Genomic DNA, 26543 nt, shown 5'->3' with positions numbered 1-26543 from the left:
TATTATAACTGTATGTACAGTTCGATTTCTTGAAGGTCCCAGTAGTCAAAGTAAGGAATTTACATTTCTAATATACACGTACAATGTCATCCAAACGGACATGATAGTTTTCATAGTCTGAACTAAAATCATCGTCAGTGTCCACGTCACTTTCATCTTCTCCCTCACTATCATCTTCATTGTCATCACCATTTGCTTTTTTCACCTAGTTAATTAGATTTACATGTATAAACATTAACAACTTTTCGTTTGTTCAGTGAAGCATTTCATCATCTTTGCAGTAAATTATCATTTAAAGGCATGTAAAGTGTGATTTTTATAACAAATTTGGTTTCAAAATATAAATCGCATTTATTTCTTTGAGGCAGGCTCCCTCATTACCAAAGCATATATTTATTATGAACTTACATGTACGGGTAATCAAAAAGTTCATATTTGCTTTCAATATTTGGTTACAGTGATGATTATATTTTAAAGTAGTCCTCTCCGATTTTAATGCATATCTGCCACCGTTCTGTTCATGCGCGAATCACGTGATATAGGCTCTCTCATTATCAAAAAGCAAATTTTTCTGAGTTTTACATTTCTTTTCATGCAAGTTAATTTTTATAACAAGTACACATTTAATTTGTCAAAAATGGTCAAATCTCGGCAACAGAATGGGTGCATAAGAATATCCTTTCCAAATATGAGCCTGGTGACCATCAAAACCCAAATCTTCTGTCTCGGGAGAGACGTTTATTCAAGGTGGAGAGAATCATCAATGGGTGCCTCCTTTTTATCAGAATATCTAATATGTTTAAAATCTAAAGTTAAGTAAACGATATGTAAGTATTTAACAATTATATAATTGTTAAGATTTTCAACTATTTTTCAAACTGTAAATTGGAGGTCTTTGATAACAAATTGCTTAATTAAAAACACGTCTCTTTTTTTAACTTGCTTTCACTGGGCAACATAACAAATATCAATTTTAACCATCTGCATGCCTAGCTGCAGATCTGGTCTGCAAAAATATATTATATCTGAAAAAACTGTATATTTATGCTGTTTCTTACCTCAATTGCAAAAAAGGAAAGATTTCAAAAACTTCCTGATCCTCAATCAAGTACTCTCGTTTGACGTAAGGAAAAAAATGGCAGTATAAGTAAGCGAAATGTTCGATGATTACAATATCAGGGTCAGGAGGACTATTAACAACAATTTTGAGGAATGTTTGGTTGTGGAAACATTGGTTCAAAGAATATATTAACTGGAACAAACGGTTATAATATATTAACAGTTTTAAGAACATAGAAATAAATCAAGAAAGCTTATTTTTTTGTGCAAAATACTTAATACAGTTTTTTCTGTAGCTCTCCGGTCTATCAATATATTTTTTCGGACAGCTACAGATCTACAGCTACTGCATGCCTTCCTTCACGAAAACGATCAATCCAATCATTGTGTGACATCATCTGTATTAATTAATAAATTATTACTTGTGTACATTGAATATTAAATTAGCACAATTCTATGTTTATTATGTATAAAATATACCTATTGCTATTTTGTTAGCGTAATACTTATTGTTCTATTGATTGTGCGCAAACGTCATTTTTATGTTAATAAGCCTTTTGAGTGACAATTTTGAGGAGTGCTGATTTTCATACAGAAGACAGTGAACGTGTTTAGATGAGAGAGCGGTCTATATTTGACCTGTAAGCATTGTTATCATTGTCATGGATGTTTTATTGTTGTAATTAATAAACTGTTAAAACTGAAATCGATTCCTGTTAATTGATTCTGGGACTATTGGGCAACCGCCCGTTACAATTGATTGAATTTATAGGAAGTCTTTCGTCTTAATAAACTGTGAACAAATTATTATACGCTACTGCAAAGGAATTTCCAAGATATACCACACATTTTAACAGTCGGTCGTTGAACCAGTACGACTGAAACAACCATTTTTTGTGATCTACATAGTGACGCCATTTTCACATTGTGACGTCACAAACAAGGAGCACAAACTTGACTCAACATACGCTGTTTATAGAACTTTTGTATGGCTATGTGTGTACCAATTTTTTTTGCAATCTAAAATGTGGTTTTGTAGATATATCGAGATAGTTCGTGAACTTTTTGTTTAACCCTCGCATAAGTTCATTGAAGTCATTAAGTGTACACGAGTACGTACTTGTAACATAACCCCGATGACCACCAATCCATCCTTTGCGGGTTTTGCAAATTTTATATCTGGAAATATGCTGTCATAAAATACCATGTGGGCCTGAAAGTAACAGGCAGTTCGTAAAGAAAAACATTCTGGGAAAACGTAATACTAAATAGCAACATAAGTTCAAGAATATATCAACTGAGGAAGTACCGGTAATATAATATATTTGACATATGAAAGGCAATCTAATGCTTGTTTGTTTTTGATCAGATTTCTTCGTCTTTCATAAAATTACAAATTTAACATTTTTCTTGTCTCACATGTCTCAAACCAAGTATACATACAAACAAAGAAAGAAAAAGAAAATGATTGTAGCAAGTGAAACGAGGGGTCAACAGCTTCCTTTCTGTTGCCAAATTTTATGTGTTGGCAGATTAAGATGCTCAATGGCCCTAAGTGCCATTTTTGTGCAAAATGAGTGAAAAATTCTCGAGCGGGACGTTAAACAATATAATCAATCAATCAGAAGGTGCTGGCACAAAAAGACCCCTCAATGTCCAAAGGCCGTAAATGCTGAGTATAGTTTCCAACGGCAAGTGGTACGATTGAAAAAATTTTAAGCGACTTTTAACAAATATACAAAGAAAGAAAAATAAAAAAAATATGATTGTAGCAAGTGAGAGTATTTTTTTGCAAATTCTGTTTTGTGCTTTATATTGTATGTATATTTATTTATATATGCTAAATCTACGTTCGTGATTTACCTCCATAGGATAAAACGTGTTGTCAATCGAGTGTTCAGAACCTTTGTCCGTCTTCCTGCCAAGATGAACGTGCAGCTGGGCAAAGATGTACTTCTTGTGAGCGGGTCGACCAGGCACATGGGTAAGGATGATATTGTTATCGTTATCAAATTTGTCCACAATGACGTTAAAGTCTGGTGCATGACCTTCGAATGAAAACATGTTTTGTTATGTATGGAATTCTTATTAACATAATTATTTGGAAAATATTGACAAAATAAAGTTCTAAAGAAAGTTGTATTCCTTTAAAAGATGTTTTCAAAACATAAACTTATTATGAGTATTTGATCTTCAAAATGCAACCTAGCAGAATACAAAAAAGAAAGCAATGATTTAGTCCCTAGGACTGTTTATTCGTTTAATGGAAAGTAAAAATAAAGAAATTAATTTAACAAGACTGAATGATTCTGGTTTTGAATTGTGCAACTCATTAAAGCGTTACAAATCAATGTAAGAAAAATGTTTTCTGACTTCGAAAAACGGCATGATTTCCTGCTTTTTATTTGACCTCCGAAATATGGCTGACTGAAATATTGCCACCGACCCGGATTAACAACCACGATCAATCAATCAAACTTAATCTGTTCATTGGGGGAAAATACAAATGTCTGAATCTAACCGTTATTAAAGGTTGTGGCGGGCACTCTTTTACTGATATTCCTAAGAGCAAATCTTATGTTTTTTCGGGACTTGGACTTCCTCGTGTTTAGATTAATGGGAGACTGTCGTCTTGTTGAGCCACATGTTGTCCAACATTCATGTATTCTGCACCAATCTTCTGGCCCTGTAAAACAATTATCAAATATTGGTATAAAATTGTTAATGAAATGTGCCTGCTAAGAATTAACTTTTCCTGTTCTTAGTATTTTTATATTTCAAAATTCTGGTTATAGCAATGGTTATTCTTGGTGAAAACATATGAAGGGAACGGGAAGTATTCAAGCTCAAAAGTCCGTAAAACAATACAAAGTAGGAGCAGTGCAAACACAGACCTCCAAAACATCTGAGGTGGGACCCGGTGCCAAGGAGGAGTGAGCATTACTGCAGACTGTCACATCCGCCGTGTGCTCCTTGTCAAGATCGGGAAATGGAGGAAAATCCGTCGTCTATTCACGGTGTAAATAATGGACTAACAATTAGTATGAAAAACTTCAGTGATCATTTGAATCAATGATAAATTGTACATGTATATGTATTTGCTGACAAGGTCGTTGTATCAACCATAGAACATACGAAATGATGACTTTAAACGAGACTGCTGATATCCTTGTTTCGTCAACTTCTTTGTCAATAATTTACCTCGTTGGATGAAAGATTTTTCTGCTAACTAGTTTACAATTTGGGTATCCTACAAAAAGGAGCACCAGGGTTTCTAGCCAGTTAAAATTTTATCAAGAGTTCATCGACATTTTTTTTTGTTGCTGATAAAATTACAAGAAATTCCACTGCTCTGCCATCACAGAGGAAGGAACCTGGAAGAGCGGTTGTTTCTTATTCCCTTGACTGGGAAGGCAAACTTTAAATTTGCTATTTGTTAAGGAATGTTGGTAAATTAACAGTTACACTTATTTTTCATTACGAATTGTGAATTTGTTGGCTTTATATAAAGTCTTCGAACAAAGTGTGAAATATGCTTACATGTATTATTGGTCTATGACGTTTTCTGAAAGCGTGTTGACATTTTCAAAAGTCTGCATATTGATGAGATATAACAAATTTGCATACAACGTATGCTATTTACATGTAGTTGTCGCAATACACACTATATAATAATTCACTTTTAAATTATGATTTCATCAAAAATATCCAGGAAATCTTTTTAATTGAAATAATACTAGCAGTTTCGCCATTTTTGGCATGGCGCTCGGCTTTTTAAAATATTTTTTCGTAATACACTTTTAAATTAATTTACTGCATATTATGATTTTATTTTTAAATAGCAATTTCAGAATGAAAAACAACCAAGCATGCATTTACCTTACGGCAACTTTAAAACTGGCTAATAAACCCCCCAAATATGCTTGTCAAATGTAGGTGACGACCTATACATGTAGTTTCAAAACCTTGATTTGTTAAAATCTGAGGAAAGATACTCCCATTAATTTATTCCAAAATCTTTAACATTATTACTTTTCTGCCGTTTATAAATCAAACACAAAACTCTAATACTTCATTAAATTAAATCGAGACAAATATTTCTGTATAGATATGGATACATGTACTTGTCTTAAGCTTTTTAATAGAGAACAGACTGAAGGTTCATATCAACAATAACAAGGGGTCCAGGGGCCACATCGCTCACCTGAGCAAATCGTCTAGGACAAAAACGCAAATCAGATCAGAACTGAAAAGTTTACTGAAAGGGGGGGGGGGGGGGGGGCTTGAATTTAATACTACTTTAGAATGTCTTCATATTAACACAGCATATGACTTTGCTGTTCTTGATAAAAAGATTTTTTAAAAACATTTTCTTCTAATCATTGCTTTGAAGTACTTGAGAAGACGATTTTTAAACTTTGATCAGCCATTGTGGCCCCACCCTACTCCGGGGGTCATGATTTGAAAAAACTTGAATCTACACTACCTGACGATGCTTCCACATGAGTTTCATCTTTTCTGGCCCAGTGGTTCTTGAGCAGATTTTTAAAGATTTTCCCTATATACTCTTATGTAAACTTTTGATCGGCCATTGTGGCCCCACCCTACCCCCAGGGGTCATGTTTTGAATAAACTTAAATCTACACTACCTGACGATGCTTCCACATGAGTTTCATCTTTCCTGGCCCAGTGGTTCTTGAGAAGAAGATTTTTAAAGATTTTCCCTATATACTCCTATGTAAAACGTTGATCGGCCCTTGTGGCCCCACCCTACCCCCGGGGGTTATGATTTGAACAAATTTGAATCTACACTATCTGAGGATGCTTCCACATGAGTTTGATCCTTCCTGGCCCAGTGGTTCTTGAAAAGAAGATTTTTAAAGATTTTTTACCTATACACTCTTATGTAAAACTTTGATCGGCCATTGTGGCCCCACCCTACCCCCGGGGGTCATGATTTGAACAAATTTAAATCTACACTATCTGAGGATGCTTCCACACGAGTTTCATCTTTCCTGGCCCAGTGGTTCTTGAGAAGAAGATTTTTAAAGATTTTCCCTATATACTCCTATGTAAAACGTTGATCGGCCCTTGTGGCCCCACCCTACCCCCGGGGGTTATGATTTGAACAAATTTGAATCTACGCTACCTGAGGATGCTTCCACATGAGTTTCAACTTTCTTGGCCCAGTGGTTCTTGAGAAGAAGATTTTTTAAAAATGCCATTAATTTTTCACTAATTCATAATTATCTCCCCTTGGAAGAGGGCGTGGCCCTTGATTTGAACAAATTTGAATCCCCTTTACCTAAGGATACTTTGTGGCAAGTTTGGTTGAAATTGGCCCAGTGGTTCTTGAGAAGAAAATGAAAATGTGAAAAGTTTACAACGACGACAACAACGACGACAACGACAGACGACGGACAAATTTTGATCAGAAAAGCTCACTTGAGCCTTCGGCTCAGGTGAGCTCAAAAGTCATTAAACATTTTTTTATGCGAAAAATATTTAGCATCTAAATAATTTTGTATTGATTATATCAAATGCATAAAATATTTACATGCTCACAAGAGAATAAAATTAGCCTGCTAAATATTTTTCGCATAAAAAAATGTTTAACGACTAATTATTGTTGATATAAACCTTCAATCTATTACATGTTATTATCTAAAAATGGCATTTCTAGATCTTAATTTACTACTGGAATGTGTGTAACTTTATAGTTCACATTTCCATAAAATATATTTTATGAGCTTGATAGTAAAACAGATTATTTTAATAGTATGTCCGAATTCTAAGAGATAATTTGTAATTAACATCATGCTCGATTTAAGATATTAATCTTTATTTTTTGCACAAATTACAAGTTAATGTATTCTTCAGGAAGTTTTAAAGAGAAAAGTCATGTTTAAAACAAAATATATTATATAAATTAGAACAAGTCATTCATAAGTCTTCTACTTCTAATGAACAAGAGGGAGTAAAGTTAAGAATTCTCTTCATCCCTCCTTCTTCTGTTAGAGTCCATCAATTTTTTTTAAAGACAGTTATATATAAAGACATTTAGACTTTAAACGGTTATTACACACAGGAAAATGTTACATTTTCAAAGAAATATACCGTAACTATCGTGGTGTCTTGATATGCATGAAATGTTATCAAAAGAACGTTAAGGTTCATAAACCCTCTGCTCACTCATATAAAATGTTGCTTGAACCTCAATGATTTTCCAAAAGAAATATATTTTATGAGTAAATTGCAAACAATTATAGCATAGCTTGTGGGGCAAAATTGGACAAAAAAGACACATCAGCTTGACAAATCTATAAAGGAATAATAGACATTTATATCATTAAGAGTTATCTCTCTTATCAGAATATCAATGAGCCTTAACATTGAAGTCCGTTAATTTTATTAAATTACAATTCAGAATCGCACCAAATATTCCTGGATTTCAGATAAATTTCCTTTGGATTGATAAATACAGGTATTACCGATTTATATTGGAATTTTAAAAAAGCAATGAAGCACCGCATTTACACAATGAGATATTTTTGGGGAAAAATACTTACAATGTATTTATAATAGCCTCAGGTCTTTTACAAAGCTTTGCTCGTTTTTTTGAACCACAATACACATATCAAATATAAAGTATAAAGTTTTCTGAATAAGGTATGGATAAACAAAAATTTTGTTTTAATTTAAAAATTTAAGTGTTTAACCCAATATACATGAAAAAAAAACCCGACTTTCTACATATCATATGTTTTATTGTTGCAACTGAGTCTAGATTTTGCCAAATGCCAATTTCATGTGGCTTCATTGATTTTAGGCAGAATATTGATCTTTGGACTTATGTTTACTAGTATTAAATTTCTAGCGTATTTCTTTTAAGATACCTACAGTTATATACTTGATTTTTGTTAAAATATAAAAAAAAAATTCAAGCTTGCACAATATATTTGAAGATGTTGATGATTTTACATACACATGGATCTATAGTGATGATTTATAGATAAAGAACAGATAAAGTTCGCATTCATTTCTTCCCACATCGAATATTATTTTCTCGAAATGACTGTGTAACGAAATGACTGTGTAACGAATTTATCCGCTGAAGACCTTTTTCAACATAAAAAAAAATATTTGTGCATATTATGAAAATATTAGTTTTAATCCAATAACAATCAACATAAAATATCGTTACGGTAACAAGAAATTTAACTAAACTACCTACGTTAACCGTTTCTTAGCCGCCATTTTTATTTACAATAACAACGCTTCGAACGGAATCGCGTGCAATATTTTCATATTACGCCTCGACGGAAACGTAATATGGAAACGGAGACGTAATACGGAAAATTTCAGGGCGTCATGTGATTAGCTTTTATCCAATCAGTAATCGACAAATTTGTCTGAAGCGGGATAATCATATATACTACTTATTCTTCTTTATAATAACAAAAATAGTAATTCAAACTATATATCATTAGAATTGCAGTACTCAACAATCAGATTGAGTACTCAAGTGATATATCTACTTATTTACCATAAGAAAGGACTGTCGAAATAAGTCAGACTTTTATTTATTACACACTGAATTTTCAACGGATTTTTACGTTAAATATAACCATTTCATGACAAGGAGAGCACGGCGGATATGACCGGGATGCTTACTCCTCTATGGCACCTGATCTCTGATGTTTTATAGGCCTGTTTTTGCTCTGCTCCCGTTGTATATAGTCACAATATACTTTGCACTTGAATACTCTTCTTAATGCCATATCCACCTGTCTAAATATTTATATGATTTAATTTTTTTTAAGCTAAAGATTATTAGTTTTTTTTGCAATATAGATGGTAGATTTCAGACACCTGAAAATCTTTTATTAGGTTAGTTTGTAATACAATATTGAAGCAAATTTGCTGCATTTTTGCACTGAGAATTTTAATTTGCCGTTAAATGTGCTATCAATTATGTATGTAAAAAAAACCTTATGTTCAATTAGACTAAAATAAAGTATTAAATTGTTTCAGAAGAAAGGTTTTTGTACAATCAAATATAATAGTATACTCAACAAAAAAAGAAACGCATAGTCAGATTAAACATGATAATCTTAGTTTTCAGTTTACTCCTTATTTTTTTATCAGTGATTTTAGAGGGTTTTGATAAAAATCAAACATGTCCTGTGTTGCGAGTAGAAAAGTGAAGTTTATGTCATGGTCGACGCCTCCAAATTCTTGGGGCATACCGTCTAAAACATCCATATGTCCTTTGCAACGTCTAAGAGCAACGGGATTTCCTATGTACGGATGTTGTGCACAAATACCAGTTCCTCGCAGTCTCTTGAGAACAGTCTATGCACTTTGATGCTGATTTTTCATCCAGCAATTGTAGCAGCAGTTTTTACAGCAGTTCTGAATCGCGTGAGGTATTGAAAAAAAGGGGGGGGGTCTGACAGTCCTGCCTGGGTGTGGTAACCTGCGGATAGCCAATTCTTGGTCTTCCTAAGTTAGTTTAACGGCAGCAAAGCCAATTGATGTGTTCCAAATGCAGTTGCAACTTCCTGTTGCGTAGCTCCATTTAGTATCATCATTAGCCTGGTTGTATTCATCTTTGTTTCGGCGTTGCATTGCAGCATCAGCACTGATATCAAATCTTAAATATGGGTTTAATAGGAGTTATAATAGTTTCTCTAAATCCAAAATATCAACGAAAATAGACATCCGATTGAGAAGAAATCATGAAAAACAATACTTTCATAAACACGTTTAATCAAGGGAGATAATTCAACACTTGGGTTTTAAAACCCCATGTTGTCCTTTAAATAGGTCACAGGTATCCAATAATATAAAATATAGTTCTTCCATAGAGTTGGGTATTGCGAAGGAAATCCATATTGCGATATATTGCAATATTTTACTTTGAATATTGCAATATATTGCAATATATTGTAGATTAATTATCATTAATAAATTTGAGCAGAATGTTTGAAATGCTGTCAAGTTCAAAGACTATTTGAATTTATCTTTAAGTTTAAAAGCGAGAGGAGGGATAAGACATTAATTGCACACCAAATTAACACTTTACTTTTAATCAAATTCCAGGTAAAATAGTAAAACAAGATGAACTCTCTTGGAGAATTATCACATTGAAATAATTTTTTCACAGATTATGTCTTTTTTCATTGAATTCTTTTTTTTTGAGGGGGGGGGGGGGTAATGAAGTAGCATAAAATGTTATTAAAGATTAAAACAATATACATATTAGGCCTATATGAAAATAATTTTATTGTGGTTACAAAATAAAATTTAAAAAACCAGAAAGAAATTGTGACCTGTTTTCGTGCGTTTTGGCAATTTAGTCTAACCCGACCTAATTTCACATCAAGACGTACAATCAGGAAATGGCCTGTTTTAATATATACATGCTCCTGCTATAGCATAAGGTGTTTAAAATGGCATGAAAGTTATTAAAAATAATTAAAACAACACTGCTACAAGTGAAAACATGGATGACCATTTACTTTTAATATGTACATGTATATTGAACTTGACATTTCACCGCGATGTCGATCGTGTAGATTCAATGTGAGATTTTGAGAACCGCAATGCATATGGTATACACCCTGTAAAAATGTTTTATATATTTTCTTCCTTATAAATTTTATTTGAAAGTCTTATTGATTAGTAATTTTATTTCAAAGTAAGATATTCAAAACTGCAACAGTGAATTAAAAGCTTCCACCATGTCCACCCCCTCTCTCTCTCCTCTCTCTCCCGAACGAAACTGACGAAGAATTCTTTCAACGAGAAAGAAAAAGACTTAGAAGTTTCCAGTTTTATTTTAACAGTTTCTACAATAAAGGAGGTTTATATATATTTTTATAAATATCGTGAAATACCGGTATCTGATTTTCATATCGCGATATATTATCGTGGTGGATAATACCGCAATATACCGATATACCGGTAATATTGCACACCCCTAAAAGTTATGGGCAAGGTTAATGTTTCTACGGACAAACAGACAGACGGACGGACAGGGCAAAAACTAAATACCCCGGAAACTTTGTTTACGGGAGCATAAAAAACATTGGATATGCTAGATATAATGTTCCATTGTTAAAATGAGAAATGTTCTACGGACCCAATTTAACGATAGAATTCGTTCCATGTATTCACAATGTAGCAAAATAAACACGAGCGATAATTAGTACTCAATGCATTCATTACGAACAATCCAGAGAATTCCGAACGTAAATAGTGTAATTTTGAAGCGAGAAAAAACGTTGAGAAAATTAGTTGAATTTTCGTCTTTCTTTGGATTATATTTTGGGTTTAAATACATATTAAAGCAACCTCAAAAAGGTTTGTAACAATTAATTTGAAAGTAATTTTTATTGCAAATTATTTTGTATACTTCAAAATCGTTTCGGAGCGACTCTGCAATTTTTTGCTACACTGCGAGTATATAGGAGGTATTCTAACTGTGGTGAGGGCTTTTCTCGAGACACAGTTAGATTATTCTAACTAGGGATATGCATATATCAAAATATTTGTTACATATCCATCTTCCTCTTCATATTTATTTTAAATATTTAAGTGCATAATTTACAACTTATTAATCGCTTCATATTGCTAACAATATCTTAACAATTTAGAATCCAAACTACTTGGCAACGGTTTCAACAAATAAGATCATAAATCTTAGAAAAATCCCGGGGTTACATGGGCTCTAATTATCATAATAATTGGGACTAACGATATGAACCATTTCACAATTGAATTGATTACATACGTATCAAAATCCTTAAACCAGAAGTCTCTGTCGAGACTGTAGCTCTACTGGTTTGTACTTATAACAAAGGCTAAGAAAAGAAGCCATTGCAATCAGACCAAAACTGTAGAAGGAGTGATGTTTTAAAGGAATTTCACGGACATTTCTATTTTTAGTACTAATGGCAACATCATTCATCAAAATCAAAAACCGATGCACTATTTAATGTATCTTAGTGTAGTCTACTTGTGTGCCAAGTTAAATTGAAATCAGACCAAAACTGTAGAAGGAGTAGTGTTTTAAAGGAATTTCACAGAAAATTCTATTTTTAGTAACCACGGCAACACCATTCATTGAAATCAAAAACCGATGCACAGAATTATGTGTCTTAGTGTAGTCTACTTGTGTGCCAAGTTACATTGAAATCGGACCAAAACTGTAGGAGGAGTAGCATTTTGAAAAATTGTTTACAGACAGACAGACAGACGGACGGACGACAGACACCTTACTATTGCATAAGCTCTTCTGGTCTCTGACCAGTAGAGCTAAAAACCGATGCACAGAATTATGTATCTTAGTATAGTCTACTTGTGTGCCAAATTATATTGTAATCGGACCAAAACTGTAGGAGGAGTAGCATTTTAAAAGAATTTCTCAGAAATTTCTATTTTTAGTAACCATGGCAACACCGTTCATCGAAAGCGAAAACCAATGCACAGAATTATGTATCTTAGTGTAGTCTACTTGTGTGCCAAGTTATATTGAAATTAGACCAAAACTGTAGGAGTAGTAGCATTTAGAAAGAATTTCACAGAAATTTCTATTTTTAGTAACCACGGCAACACCGTTAATCGAAATCAAAAACCCATGCACAGAATTATGTATCTTAGTGTAGTCTACTTGTGTGCCAAGTCATATTGAAATTGGACAAAAACTGTGGGAGGAGTAGCATTTCGAAAGAATTTCAGAGAAATTTCTATTTTTAGTAACCACGGCAACACCATTCATCGAAATCATAAACCGATGCACAAAATTATGTATCTTGGTGTAGTCTACTTGTGTGCCAGGTTATATTGAAATCGGATCAAAACTGTAGGAGGAGTAGCATTTTGAAAAATTGTTGACAGACAGACAGACGGACGGACGACGGACGCATTACTATCGCATAAGCTCTTCTGGTCTCTGACCAGTAGAGCTAAAAATAATATATTTGAAAAGATTCAATAAACGAAAGATTTTAATACAGATTCTATATTGCGTGATTAAATATTTAAGTTTAACTGAAAGAATATTGAAGAGAAAACCGTTTGTTATTATCGAAACAAAATTACTATATGTGGGGCGTTCCTTGCACTTGCACATTTCAGGGTTCAAATATACACATCAAACTATTTTGTTCAACAAAGGACGTGACACACGCTAAATTCTCAGGGGATTTCTTTTAAAATTGTTACATAAATATTAAGATTGCCCAATGGGGTTTTTTTTTACACATCAAAGGATATGGAACAGGATACGTGAAAGCAGTTTTGATTTTTTAAAAAAGCAACAAAATGTGCTTTAATTTTCAAATTCCATAAACAGCTATATTATGCATATATATTATATTATTGATTGAAATTAAAATTTTAAACATCTGAATACATGTGATGTATCAATATTTATTGGCTTCATATGTTACGCCTATGGCACGCAGGCGAAAATTAACCATCAAAATACTAATAAAGGAGTGATGGAGAAATTATAAAAGAGTGGAGGACAATGCGCAAACAATCGTAATATATATGGTCGATAAAATGACCTTGTCAGCAAATACAATTTATAATTTAGTCAACTGCTGACTGACGTTTTTCCTACTAATTGTTTATTAGTCCATTATTTATACGCTGAATTGACGACGGATTTTTCTGTTATTTCCCGATCGTGACAAGGAGCACACGGCGGCACGCTCGGCACTCAGAGCCATTGAGCAGTGGGTCTTTTTTTTCCGTGCTAGCACCTTCTGTGACACGGGTAGAGTTGGGTATTGCGAAGGAAATCCATATTGCGATATATTGCAATATTTTACTTTGAATATTGCAATATATTGCAATATATTGTAGATTAATTATCATTAATAAATTTGAGCAGAATGTTTGAAATGCTGTCAAGTTCAAAGACTATTTGAATTTATCTTTAAGTTTAAAAGCGAGAGGAGGGATAAGACATTAATTGCACACCAAATTAACACTTTACTTTTAATCAAATTCCAGGTAAAATAGTAAAACAAGATGAACTCTCTTGGAGAATTATCACATTGAAATAATTTTTTCACAGATTATGTCTTTTTTCATTGAATTCTTTTTTTTTTGAGGGGGGGGGGGGGTAATGAAGTAGCATAAAATGTTATTAAAGATTAAAACAATATACATATTAGGCCTATATGAAAATAATTTTATTGTGGTTACAAAATAAAATTTAAAAAACCAGAAAGAAATTGTGACCTGTTTTCGTGCGTTTTGGCAATTTAGTCTAACCCGACCTAATTTCACATCAAGACGTACAATCAGGAAATGGCCTGTTTTAATATATACATGCTCCTGCTATAGCATAAGGTGTTTAAAATGGCATGAAAGTTATTAAAAATAATTAAAACAACACTGCTACAAGTGAAAACATGGATGACCATTTACTTTTAATATGTACATGTATATTGAACTTGACATTTCACCGCGATGTCGATCGTGTAGATTCAATGTGAGATTTTGAGAACCGCAATGCATATGGTATACACCCTGTAAAAATGTTTTATATATTTTCTTCCTTTTAAATTTTATTTGAAAGTCTTATTAATTAGTAATTTTATTTCAAAGTAAGATATTCAAAACTGCAACAGTGAATTAAAAGCTTCCACCCCTCTCTCTTTCTCTCTCCCGAACGAAACTGACGAAGAATTCTTTCAACGAGAAAGAAAAAGACTTAGAACTTTCCAGTTTTATTTTAACAGTTTCTACAATAAAGGAGGTTTATATATATTTTTATAAATATCGTGAAATACCGGTATCTGATTTTCATATCGCGATATATTATCGTGGTGGATAATACCGCAATATACCGATATACCGGTAATATTGCACACCCCTAGACACGGGACCTAGATTTTTACACGGTTTCATCCGAATGACCGGTCTCCGCGTCCCACAGTGGGATTCGAACCCGCGACGAAAGAATTGATTGATTGTATACTGTTTAACGTCCCTCTCCAGAATATTTCACTGATATGGAGACGTCACCATTGCCGGTGAAGGGCTGCAAATTTAGGCCTATGCTCGGCACTTACGGCCTTTGAGCAGGGAGGGATCTTTATCGAGCCACGCCTGCTGTGACACGGGGCCTCGGTTTATACGGTCTCATCCGAAGGACCGCCCCATTTAGTCGCCTTTTACGACAAGCAAGGGGGCTACTGAGGACCGAATTGACTCCTTACTTCGCGGCTCTAGAGCAGACGCTCTAACCACTGCGCCACGCAGAGTGCTTTGTTTATTTTTTTTTTTTTTTTACAATTTCATGAACATCGAATTAATTTTAATTTAAATTATTGTTAATAGATCTATACAGAGGAAAAGATGTGAGGTGTATTTGCTTTTAGGGGTGAATGTCATCCGCGATTGAACTTATAGACGTGATTGACTTTCTACGGTCAACAACAATATCTTAGAGCATCTCTTTTCTCCGAATCTTTTTCTTTTATTGAAAATATTTGAATGCACTTCATTTCTCTACAGCCTGTTTAAACATTTACTAGATCTGTGGCCAGTTTACCATAACTAAACCTTACAAAATGTTGGGGAAAGATACCCCCTCCCTTCTGGCGTCGGTTTTACCTCAATTGTTTTGGGATGTCATATAAAATTTACAATAACATTTCATAGACCAGACGAATTGAAAAAGTTGTATTCGGAACTTTCGTTAAGAAAATCATTTGACAATTGGGTCAAAATTAGACTGTTTTTCAAGTATCTGGGAAAAGAATGTTCAACTTTCTTTTGCGTTATCGTATTAGTTCATCATATTTATTCTATGTAATAAGTCATTTTCTTTTTACATGTTTCTTAACAAAAATTAATGAGATTTCAATTAGCGATGACTTAAATGAAATGGCAAAAAATTGCAAAAATAGAGAAACTGTTTTTAATACATATTAAACAGATTCAATGTATCGCATAAGTTAACATTAATTTATGGGGGAATAAACTTGTGCTAGTGTTACAATTTATTTAAGTACAAGATACTTGCTAATGGATTAATTTGAATTTTTTGGCACATTTTCACTTCTACATCCGTATAAAAATTGCACACAAATCACACTTCTTACGTAACGAGGTTTTATTCTTTGCTATAAAAGGAGGGGATTTAGGTTGTTTCTTTATTCCGCTGGCATGGCATCACGGGTCTTACTAGTCACGTTTATACTCGGTTTATTTTACACAGATACAGTGTATGGCGCAGGCTACCTTTCTAAAAGACCGCAGTCTAAGCAGATGTGTTATTATGAGGAACTGAAAGACGCTCATTTCAGCTACAATAGAAGTGATTCCAACTGCGAAAGTAAGATTTATTAAAGCAATATGAGCTGCAATTTTGATGTCAGATTTTTTTTTGCTATTGCAAAATTGTAATTAATTTTTTAAAGAAGAGGGAAAAAGAACATTTATAATCTTCTGATGTTCATATTTGCGATAGAACTTTACTTCAGCTATGACTGTATGACTGAAGCAAAATTACATTATTGTCATTCTGTACAATTATATTGATTTCTTAGATAATATACTAAACAAAAAAAGAAACGCATATTGTTTTACTCGTCAAAGAAATTTTTAAAATGTACATGGAACAATAGGGGTGTGCAATATTACCGGTATATCGGTATATTGCGGTATTATCCACCACGATAATATATCGCGATATGAAAATCAGATACCGGTATTTCACGATATTTATAAAAATATATATAAACCTCCTTTATTGTAGAAACTGTTAAAATAAAACTGGAAAGTTCTAAGTCTTTTTCTTTCTCGTTGAAAGAATTCTTCGTCAGTTTCGTTCGGGAGAGAGAAAGAGAGAGGGGTGGAAGCTTTTAATTCACTGTTGCAGTTTTGAATATCTTACTTTGAAATAAAATTACTAATTAATAAGACTTTCAAATAAAATTTAAAAGGAAGAAAATATATAAAACATTTTTACAGGGTGTATACCATATGCATTGCGGTTCTCAAAATCTCACATTGAATCTACACGATCGACATCGCGGTGAAATGTCAAGTTCAATATACATGTACATATTAAAAGTAAATGGTCATCCATGTTTTCACTTGTAGCAGTGTTGTTTTAATTATTTTTAATAACTTTCATGCCATTTTAAACACCTTATGATATAGCAGGAGCATGTATATATTAAAACAGGCCATTTCCTGATTGTACGTCTTGATGTGAAATTAGGTCGGGTTAGACTAAATTGCCAAAACGCACGAAAACAGGTCACAATTTCTTTCTGGTTTTTAAATTTTATTTTGTAACCACAATAAAATTATTTTCATATAGGCCTAATATGTATATTGTTTTAATCTTTAATAACATTTTATGCTACTTCATTACCCCCCCCCCCCTCAAAAAAAAAAGAATTCAATGAAAAAAGACATAATCTGTGAAAAAATTATTTCAATGTGATAATTCTCCAAGAGAGTTCATCTTGTTTTACTATTTTACCTGGAATTTGATTAAAAGTAAAGTGTTAATTTGGTGTGCAATTAATGTCTTATCCCTCCTCTCGCTTTTAAACTTAAAGATAAATTCAAATAGTCTTTGAACTTGACAGCATTTCAAACATTCTGCTCAAATTTATTAATGATAATTAATCTACAATATATTGCAATATATTGCAATATTCAAAGTAAAATATTGCAATATATCGCAATATGGATTTCCTTCGCAATACCCAACTCTAATAACTTTTGACAGGATGGGACTATGGCTTTCATATTTCACAGGTGTATTTCTTGTGACAGGGCCTTTCCTTGGGGTACCACCAAATTTGACCTGTTGATCTTGGAGTTGGACACACTTTTACACCAAAATTCCAAACTTTTGAACTGTTGATTCTACGACTTTTATTTTTGACATATATATTCTTTGTGACAAGACCTTCCATTGGATACCAACAACTTTTTACCTTGGAGTTTGACCTACTTTTAAAGAACTTTTACCTTGGCCATAACTTTTAAATAGTAAGGGCCAGGGGCACGTTTTACAAAAGAACTTACGCCTAAGACTAAAAACTTGAGTTGATAATAAAAGTTTGCAAAATTAATTATTCAGTTTGAAATTTCTTTCTACATTTCTTTTTAAAAGTTTAAAATCATCAACAATGTAATGCAAATAAGAAAATTAGAAGCAGAATGAATTATGGTCTTAGTCTTAGGTTCTTTCGTAAAATGGGCCCCTGGGCGTTCAAACTTCACATATGTAATCCTTGTGACAAGACTTTTCATTGAATACCAACAACTATTACCATAGATTTTGACCACAGGCTTTTGGATCGCTTGTAAAAAAAATTGTGTGTAAAAAAAAAAATAAAGGTACTGATCATGAACTCTTACACCGGGTACCAAATTGCGCTTATAAAATATTTTTTATTCACATGCTCTAAAGTTCTACTTTCTATTTAAATGTATTCATAGATAAACATTCTTCATTCCTACCAAAGCTCATTCCGAAATTCCGTATTTTTCTCGAGATATTCTGAAATCAATCTCAAAAATGACCTTTCTTTTACTCGACATTAGCTTGGGCCCCTAGCCTTCACATGTAAACAGACGGTGTTTGAAGTAGTGCAGCGAAGAGTTGCATAGTATTTGCAAGATCTTTCAACATTTTAAAGTTGATTTCTTACTCCGGATTGTAAGGTTAAGTCCGTATTAATTCCTTTCGCGAAAAATTAACTTGAAAACGTCTGCATCAACAACAACACCGCCATGTTGATTATGAATGTAAAAGAAGCTATGGTCGAACGATTTATTCCCGGAATGCATTATATACCGTTCGATTCTCAAAACAATTAGACCGCTAAAATGTTGTTTGTGACTAAGTAAGATCATATGATCAAATTAGAGAAAATCCATGTAAAGCTCGAATGCAAATGAGAAAATATTCATTGAGCTTAGAATAAACTCCGGGGAAAATTTGTCCCGTCGTTCCAGCTTAAAAATTAGTGTAGCCCTCCAAAGGCCCAAGCTGATGTCGAGTCATCGTCGCAAACTACGGCCAAAATGTACGCTCCTCTCCCCTCTGGCCGTGGTTGAACGAGTAGAGAATTCTTCGTAGCTCATTAAGATATTGACCAATGCGAGTAAGGCATAGTCGGATGATGAACTTTATCGCGACCTTTCAATATCCAATCGCAGATTTCGATTGCGATGGAAACAAAACCTGCCACTGACTGAATATGTCGTCACAATAGAGAGGCGTAAATATTCAAGATTACGACACTTTTTGTGATCAAGCAGCCACGGGTAGGAGAGAGCTATATGCGGACTCCGGATCGTGGCTTGAGACGATGATGTCGAGTAAAAAAATTTAGGTCAATTTTGGAATTGATTTCAGAATATCTTGAGAAGTATAAGGAATTACGGAATGAAATTTGGTAGTAATGAAATTTGTTTATATATGAATAGATATGGATAAAAAGTAAAATTGTAAAGCATTTGATTTAAAAGAATTTTATTGGCGAAAGTTGGTACCCTATGAAAAGAGGCGAAAAGAGTTCCATACCTTTATTTTTTTTTTTTCAACACCTCAATTTTTTTTCTAAGCGATCTTAAGGCCTGTGATTTTGACGTACTTTTTAAAACTTTATTTTGGCAATAACTTTTGAACGGTTAGGGCTTTCATACTTCCCATATGTAATCTCTGTGTCAAGTCCTTTCCTAAGAAACCAATAACCTTGGCTCTTTGACATTGACCCGGAGCTTGACCTACCATTGAAAACGTTAACCTTGTTCATAACTTTTGAACAGGTGGTGCGAGGATTTATATTTCACATTTGTATATCTTGTGCAAAGGCCTTACAGGTTTGATTTGCATACGAGAAAACTTAACCTTTGCTATGTTGCCGTACGGGGACACAAATCCCACTTTCACTATTTGTTAAGATAAATAATCACGCGAAGTTTAAGCGCTAGCGTGGCGAGGTGGAAGCCTTTTCTCTCGTTGTGTATCAGTCGAAAATGAACAAGAGGCTCATGGGCATTATAGGTCACCTGAGGATCATGCAACAACTTTCCAGTGATTGAATTTGGTTCATATTTTAAGCCAGATGCTATGGCATTCACAATTTTGAAAGAGGCGCCATTGCTCATCATAAGCATACACTTTTTTCAACATTTATTTCCCCGACTTATACACTTAGCAGTTGCTTCGTTTGGTTACTTAATACCCATAGGCAGGGTAGGAGAACAAAAATGCATTTCAGCTAATCAGTAATATTCAGCAATAATGAGTAGTGTCCCTACCACACATAAACCCCTTACCCTAGGTCCACATATTGCACAATTTTTAAAAAGCCACCCTTGCTTATCAAAAATGTTTGAATAATATAAAGGAGCAGATTTCAAACAATTAATTCATTTTCAGTATATAAGTAGAGCCCCCCCCCCATGGCACCCCTGACCCTGGGGCCTTGAAATTCACAATTCTAGAGAAAGGGCCCTTGCTCATCATAACTACATAGGTAGTTCATCTGCTTAATACCCAGGAACAGAGAAAACAATTTTCAAAAATTTAATGTATTTTCACTATATAATCATTCTAAAGCCCCGCCCTTCCACCAGAACCCCTGAAACCCATAACCATGAAATTCACACTTTTGATAGAAGCATTCTTGCTTATCATAACTATGTAATTAGTTAGTTAATTTGATACCTAGGAGCAGAGAAGATTTTCAGAAAAAATAATTTATTTTCACTATATAATCAATAGAGGCCCCCCAAACACTAGAAACCCTGACCCTTGGGCCATAAAATTCACAATTTTGGAAGAGGCATTCTTGCCCGTCAGAACTATGTACTTAGTTAGTTTATTTAATATCTGGGAGCAGAGAAGAAGACTTTCAAAGAATTAATTCACTTTGACTATATAATCAATAGAGCCCCGCCGCACACCAGAACCCCTGACCCTGGGGCCATAAAATTCACAATTTTGAAAGAGGCACTCTTGCTCATCATATATACTTAGTTTATTAAATACCAAGTGGCAGAGATGAAGATTTTCAAAGAAATAATGCATTTTCACTATATAATCTAAATAGCCCCGCCCTAGCACTACTATCCCTGAACCTGGGGCCATGAATTTCACAATTTTGTTAGAGGCACTCAGTGCTCATTACATTTATGCCAACAGTTTGACTGCTTGATGTCCAGGAGTAAAGAAGAAGACTTTTAAAGATTGCACTAATTTTAGTGATTTTGGCCCCACCCCCAGGGGGGGGGGGCAGGGGCCATAATTCATAATTTTTCTTCTTCACCCATAGATGCTACATGCCAAAAGTGGTTAAAATTGGTTCAGCGGTTTCAGAGAAGAAGCTGAAAATGTTCAAATGTTAACGCACGACGAACGAAAACGGATAGCAATAGGTCACCTTATGTAGACAAACAAATTTGTTGTACAGCATATAGCTATGCTTCATTTATGGAGATAAATATATATAACATTATTTACTTTCATTGTTGGAAAAAAAATAATTCATCAAATTATATAAAAATAATCCAAGCTGAACTCCTCTACTTACATCAACTAAATTAGCATTAATTCACATGGCTATTTCAATCTCAAATGTTCTACAAGTAACAAGTATTTATTCCATAAAAAAAAAAATTAAATCCGGAAACTGTAAAGAATTTTTTTTATCACAAATACAATTTATCAAGAATGCATTTTTAGTACAAGTTATAGTAACAATGATGTCCAACCATAAACACACTCTTAGCATGCATTTCATAGGCGTAGTCACAGGGGGGGCAGCGGGGGCACTAGCCCCCCCACTTTCAGAAGTGGGGGGGGGGGCAAGAGTATGTCTGTGCCCCCCCACTTATTGAAGAACAAAATCACAGCTATGTTGAAATTATGAAATTATATTTTAAACCTCATTTTATCAAATTTATTTTATTTTCAGCAACGTCTGAGTAAGCGTTTCTCTTGAAGTAATAGTAATGTAATACAAATAAAGTAAGTAAATCTTTTAAGACCTCTTGTATACGAATGTTTGGGATAGGTCCGTGCGGGTCAAAGAATTGAATTGAATAAAGCGAACAGTCAAAAAGGGTAATAAATTTGACGTTTCTGTTTCACTCAGCATCTGTTATCTAACAAAATTAAATGAGAAGCACAAGCTGACCCTTGTACTGACATCTAAAAGTCATTATTTATTTGCTGTATCTCATTTCTTGTTTAACGCGTAGGCCATGCAGTAAGATTTGTCAACCTCTGGATTTTTTTGTTTTGTTTTATTTGCCGATTCATTAGTCATTACACATGTGTGCTTGGAGTCTGATCATCTCTTACAATCATGCAGTAAGTTTTTATGATTATTTTGTTTTGTGTTATTAGCAAAATGATTAAATTGATACAGAATTAATACAGTCAGAGATAAAACTGTTGTATAAGACAATTTATTCATGCTATTCTAGAGTTAACAAAGTGAAATGTTAACGTTACTGTAACTGAAACAAAAATCAACGAAAGCTAAATCTATTTGAACACCTGGAATTTTATTTTAGAACAATGAATGATCTTGACAATTTATTGTCAGCAATGAAGAAAAACGATGAGGATTCTGTGGTAAGCATACGTTTGAAACATTTGCGTAGAGTCCAGGATGAATCGTGTCAATCTGATTATGAAAGACTCTAATCAGATAAATTAGCATCAGTGTTAATTCCATCGGAAATAAATGTAGATGAAGGTGGCCAACAAGCCCTGAAATGCACGGGAAATGGAAATTGCTTATATAATAGTGCGTCACTTGTACTCTGTGGAGATGAGCACTTGTCCACAAGTCTACGTATTTTAACTGCTTGTGAACTCTTCAGCAATGGACAATTGTACACAGACCACCCTGCTTTAGAAACTGTCATCAAGAACCCAGAATTTATGTCCAGGAATTTAAGTGATGCAAGAGCAATGATTTATCCTACAGCTGAGATTAGCAGTGAAAATGAAACCAATGTGAGAAATGTTGCACTTTCTACATGTAAAGATAAGGCATGGTCTGGTTTAATACATATCATGGCATTGGCCACAGTTCTCCAACGCCCTGTATACTCTGTTTATCCTGAGGTTAATATGGGAATCAGGCCACTTTTCAACAATGTATTTAACCCATTACGTTCAAATGAAGTAGATGTAGGGCACATTGAGAATATGTATATCATGTGGACTAGAGATGGAAATTTTGATACACGTGATGGTGCTTTGTTTGAACCAAATCATTTTGTACCTCTCGTAAAGAAACACACATCGGTACATCAAAAAAGAAAACTGTCAGAAAGTCCAAAGAAATCAAAAGGAAAGGTTAAGCAACAGAAATCCATAAGTTCTTTCTTTCAGAAGAAGAATAAAACACTCGAGAAACAAACCGAAGTGACGAAACTTTCAAAATTTACAGCATGTAAAGAAAAATCAATCATACACAATGAGACAGAAAAAATGGACATTAAATCTGATCAGAGTGACAAAACAAGCACGCTGAATGAAGAAAAGAAATGTCAAGTCAAAGAAGATCAGGATTCTGCCATAGAGGACAGCAACAAGGAAAGTGCCCAAAAAAGTATGGAAGGGGAAATAGTACAAGAAGAAAAACAGAATTTAGTTGACACAGAAAATACAGAGTTAATCGATTCATTGACTGATGCAAGTTGCTCTAAAAAAACAGTACTCACAGAAGACTGCGCAGACATATGCTGTACTTTACCCACTCCATTTCAACCACGTGATAAAGACATACTACAGCAAACAAAAGTCACAATGAAAAGAAAGAATAAAACCATAACAAGAGCTGTTCAAGGAAACTGGTTTGATGATTTTCCTTGGCTTACACTTTGCACAAGCAGAAAGAATGTTTTCTGCTTTTTCTGCAGAGAAGCTGTTAAAAAAAATGTTTTGATGCTGAGTAAAAATGCGGAATTGGCCTTTTCTAAAAATGGCTTTTCAAACTGGAAAAAAGCCGTGAATCGTTTCAGGGAACATGAAATGTCATCAGCTCATAAAGAAGCTGAATCAAATATTAGGAGATTGCAAAGTGGTGCCATGGCTGTAAGTGAGCAGGTAGAGAAAAAGGAAAAGGAAGACCAGAAGAAAAGACGATTAGCACTCTCATGTCAGTTGTCTTCCTTGAAATTTTTATTACGACAGGGCCTTGCAGTCAGAGGACACAGCGAATCTGAAGGTCACCTTATTCAGCTACTTAAATTGCGAGCTGAAGATAACCCAACTATCTTGTCATGGATTGAACAAGGAAAATATATTTCTCCAGAAATTGTTAATGAACAAATTTCTCTGATTGGACTGGAAATTTTGAGATCATTGCTTGATGACGTAAAACAGGCAAAATGGTTTTCTATTATGGCAGACGAGACTATGGATGTTGCATACAAAGAACAGTTAGTTGTATGTGTCAGATGGGTTGATGACAACTTCGATATTCATGAAGATATGTTAGGTCTTTTCGAAATTCATTCGCAAACAAGTGACTTTATAGCTTTGGCAGTGAAAGATGTTCTTATGAGAAGTGGTTTGCCATTAGAATTATGTCGGGGTCAGGCATATGATGGTGCGCCAAATATGTCGGGACACTTAACAGGTGTAGCAAAACAAATCCAGAACCAGTATCCATCTGCCATTAGCGTCCACTGTCTTGCTCACTGTATTAATCTTAGTGTTCAAGATGTTACAAAAAAATGTTTCGCAATACGTTATTCAATGGACTTGGTCACTGAAATTGAAAAACTTATTTGTTTATCTCCAAAGAGAAAACATCTCTTCATGCAAAAGAAATTGCAGGAAACAAATCTTAGTTCACCAAACCTCAGACCAATTTGTCCAACTCGATGGACTGTTAGAACATATGCTATAGAATCTGTAGTTCAGAACTACAAAGTTCTACAAGACTTTTTGGATGACATACATACTAATACTAATGATGAATACTCCAGACGAGCTGGTGGACAACTGGCTATGATGGAAAAGTTTTCAACATATTTTGGATTGAAATTATCACACTTAATATTTGCTGCATCTGAGCAGCTATCTATTTCGATCCAGGGAAAAAATACTTCAGCACAGGATGCTATCAAAGCCTCAAAGGCCACTGTATCCTACTTTGAGCGCCAGAGAAATGACTCTGTTTTTTCTGACTTTTATGATGCAGTTTGTGCAGAGGCAAAAGACCTGACAGACGAACCATCACTTCCAAGATATAGGCGTGCTCCTAAAAGATTAGATGATGGATCAAATCCCCATAGATATGATAACCCAAAGGATTACTTTAGACATCAGTTCTATGAAGCATTAGAACACGCTGTAGGTACTCTGAAAAACAGATTCGAACAAAAAAACATGACCATTGTCAAAGAAATTGAAACACTTTTGTTAAATGCAGCAAATGGAGAGTTCTTTTCTTTGTCGGAAGAGCTGACCATGCTTTACAAAGAAGATATTTCTTTCCAAAGGCTTGAGCAGCAGCTCAAAATGCTGCCCGATATTTTCAAAGTTGACAGTGAAAATAAAATTAAAAAAGTTACCTTGATAGATACAATTTGTCAACATATGAAGGAGCCTATCACAAAGAAACTTCTGTCAGAAGTTACGAAGCTTGTACAAATTTACCTTACCATTCCAGTCACAACTGCCACACCAGAAAGATCTTTTTCGTCCTTAAGGAGGATTAAAACCTACCTCCGAAGCACAATGACCCAGGCTAGATTAAATCACTGTATGACTTGTTTTGTTCACAAAGACAGAACAGACCAAGTCAACCTCAACGAAGTAGCAAAGTCATTCATCCAGAAGATTCCAAGTCGGAAACTGTACTTTGGAAACTATTAACTATATCTTTACTAAGACTGTTTTCTTTCAGTTTGGTTTCCAAGAATATAGCATTGAATTATCTAAGGACTCTTCATTTTCGAACCTACATTTTATTTTATAAGTTTAATAAATTTGTTTTGCACCTGAAAAAGTACTCTTTATGTTAACATATATGTACTATAGAATATACTAGTATCCTAGCCAAGATAGCTTCAGTATTGGAGATTCTGATTTCGGTATACCTTTGATGAATGTCAATCAACTTTAAGTGCATTATTTTAAGTCTTCTCATTCAAATTAGACAGGGGCTTGATATAACACGTTTTGCATCTTAATTTCTTCATATTACACATTTTACATCTTTCTTGGATTTGAGCCCCCCCCCCCCCCCCCCCCCCACTTTTAAGTTTGTGACTACGCCTCTGATGCATTTGTTATACTTGTATACATATACATGTATGTTGATTTGTCTTCCTATGACACACACCGTTCACTTTAGCTCAGTCCGTAGAGCGCTTGCCCCGTGATCGGGAGGTCGTGAGTTCGAAGCTCGTCCGCGACTAAACTAAGTCAATGAAAAATGGGTAGTAAC

The 26543-nt window shown here is 34.2% G+C and overlaps 2 protein-coding genes across 2 annotated transcripts; one reads left to right on the top strand and one right to left on the bottom strand.

Annotated features, from left to right (window-relative positions):
* Window positions 1-67: 67 nt before the first annotated feature.
* Window positions 68-23001, bottom strand: LOC134256493 (nacrein-like protein). The gene is made up of 5 exons (XM_062739132.1): window positions 22896-23001; window positions 3581-3745; window positions 2923-3107; window positions 2180-2272; window positions 68-205 (listed from the first exon to the last, which is right to left on the bottom strand). The coding sequence occupies exons 1-5, from the start codon at window positions 22999-23001 to the stop codon at window positions 68-70; spliced, it is 687 nt and encodes a 228-aa protein (XP_062595116.1).
* Window positions 23002-23047: 46 nt separating this feature from the next.
* LOC134256492 (zinc finger MYM-type protein 1-like) lies at window positions 23048-25969 on the top strand. Its single transcript, XM_062739131.1, has one exon. It carries the CDS (start codon window positions 23048-23050, stop codon window positions 25967-25969), a length of 2922 nt encoding a protein of 973 aa, XP_062595115.1.
* Window positions 25970-26543: the final 574 nt, after the last annotated feature.

This window comes from Saccostrea cucullata, unplaced genomic scaffold, assembly GCF_032062105.1.
Source record: "Saccostrea cucullata isolate Sc308-1 unplaced genomic scaffold, CSIRO_AGI_Scuc_v1 ctg4367, whole genome shotgun sequence".
NCBI lineage: Eukaryota > Metazoa > Mollusca > Bivalvia > Ostreida > Ostreidae > Saccostrea > Saccostrea cuccullata.
This window is presented reverse-complemented; position numbering and strand designations above follow the sequence as displayed.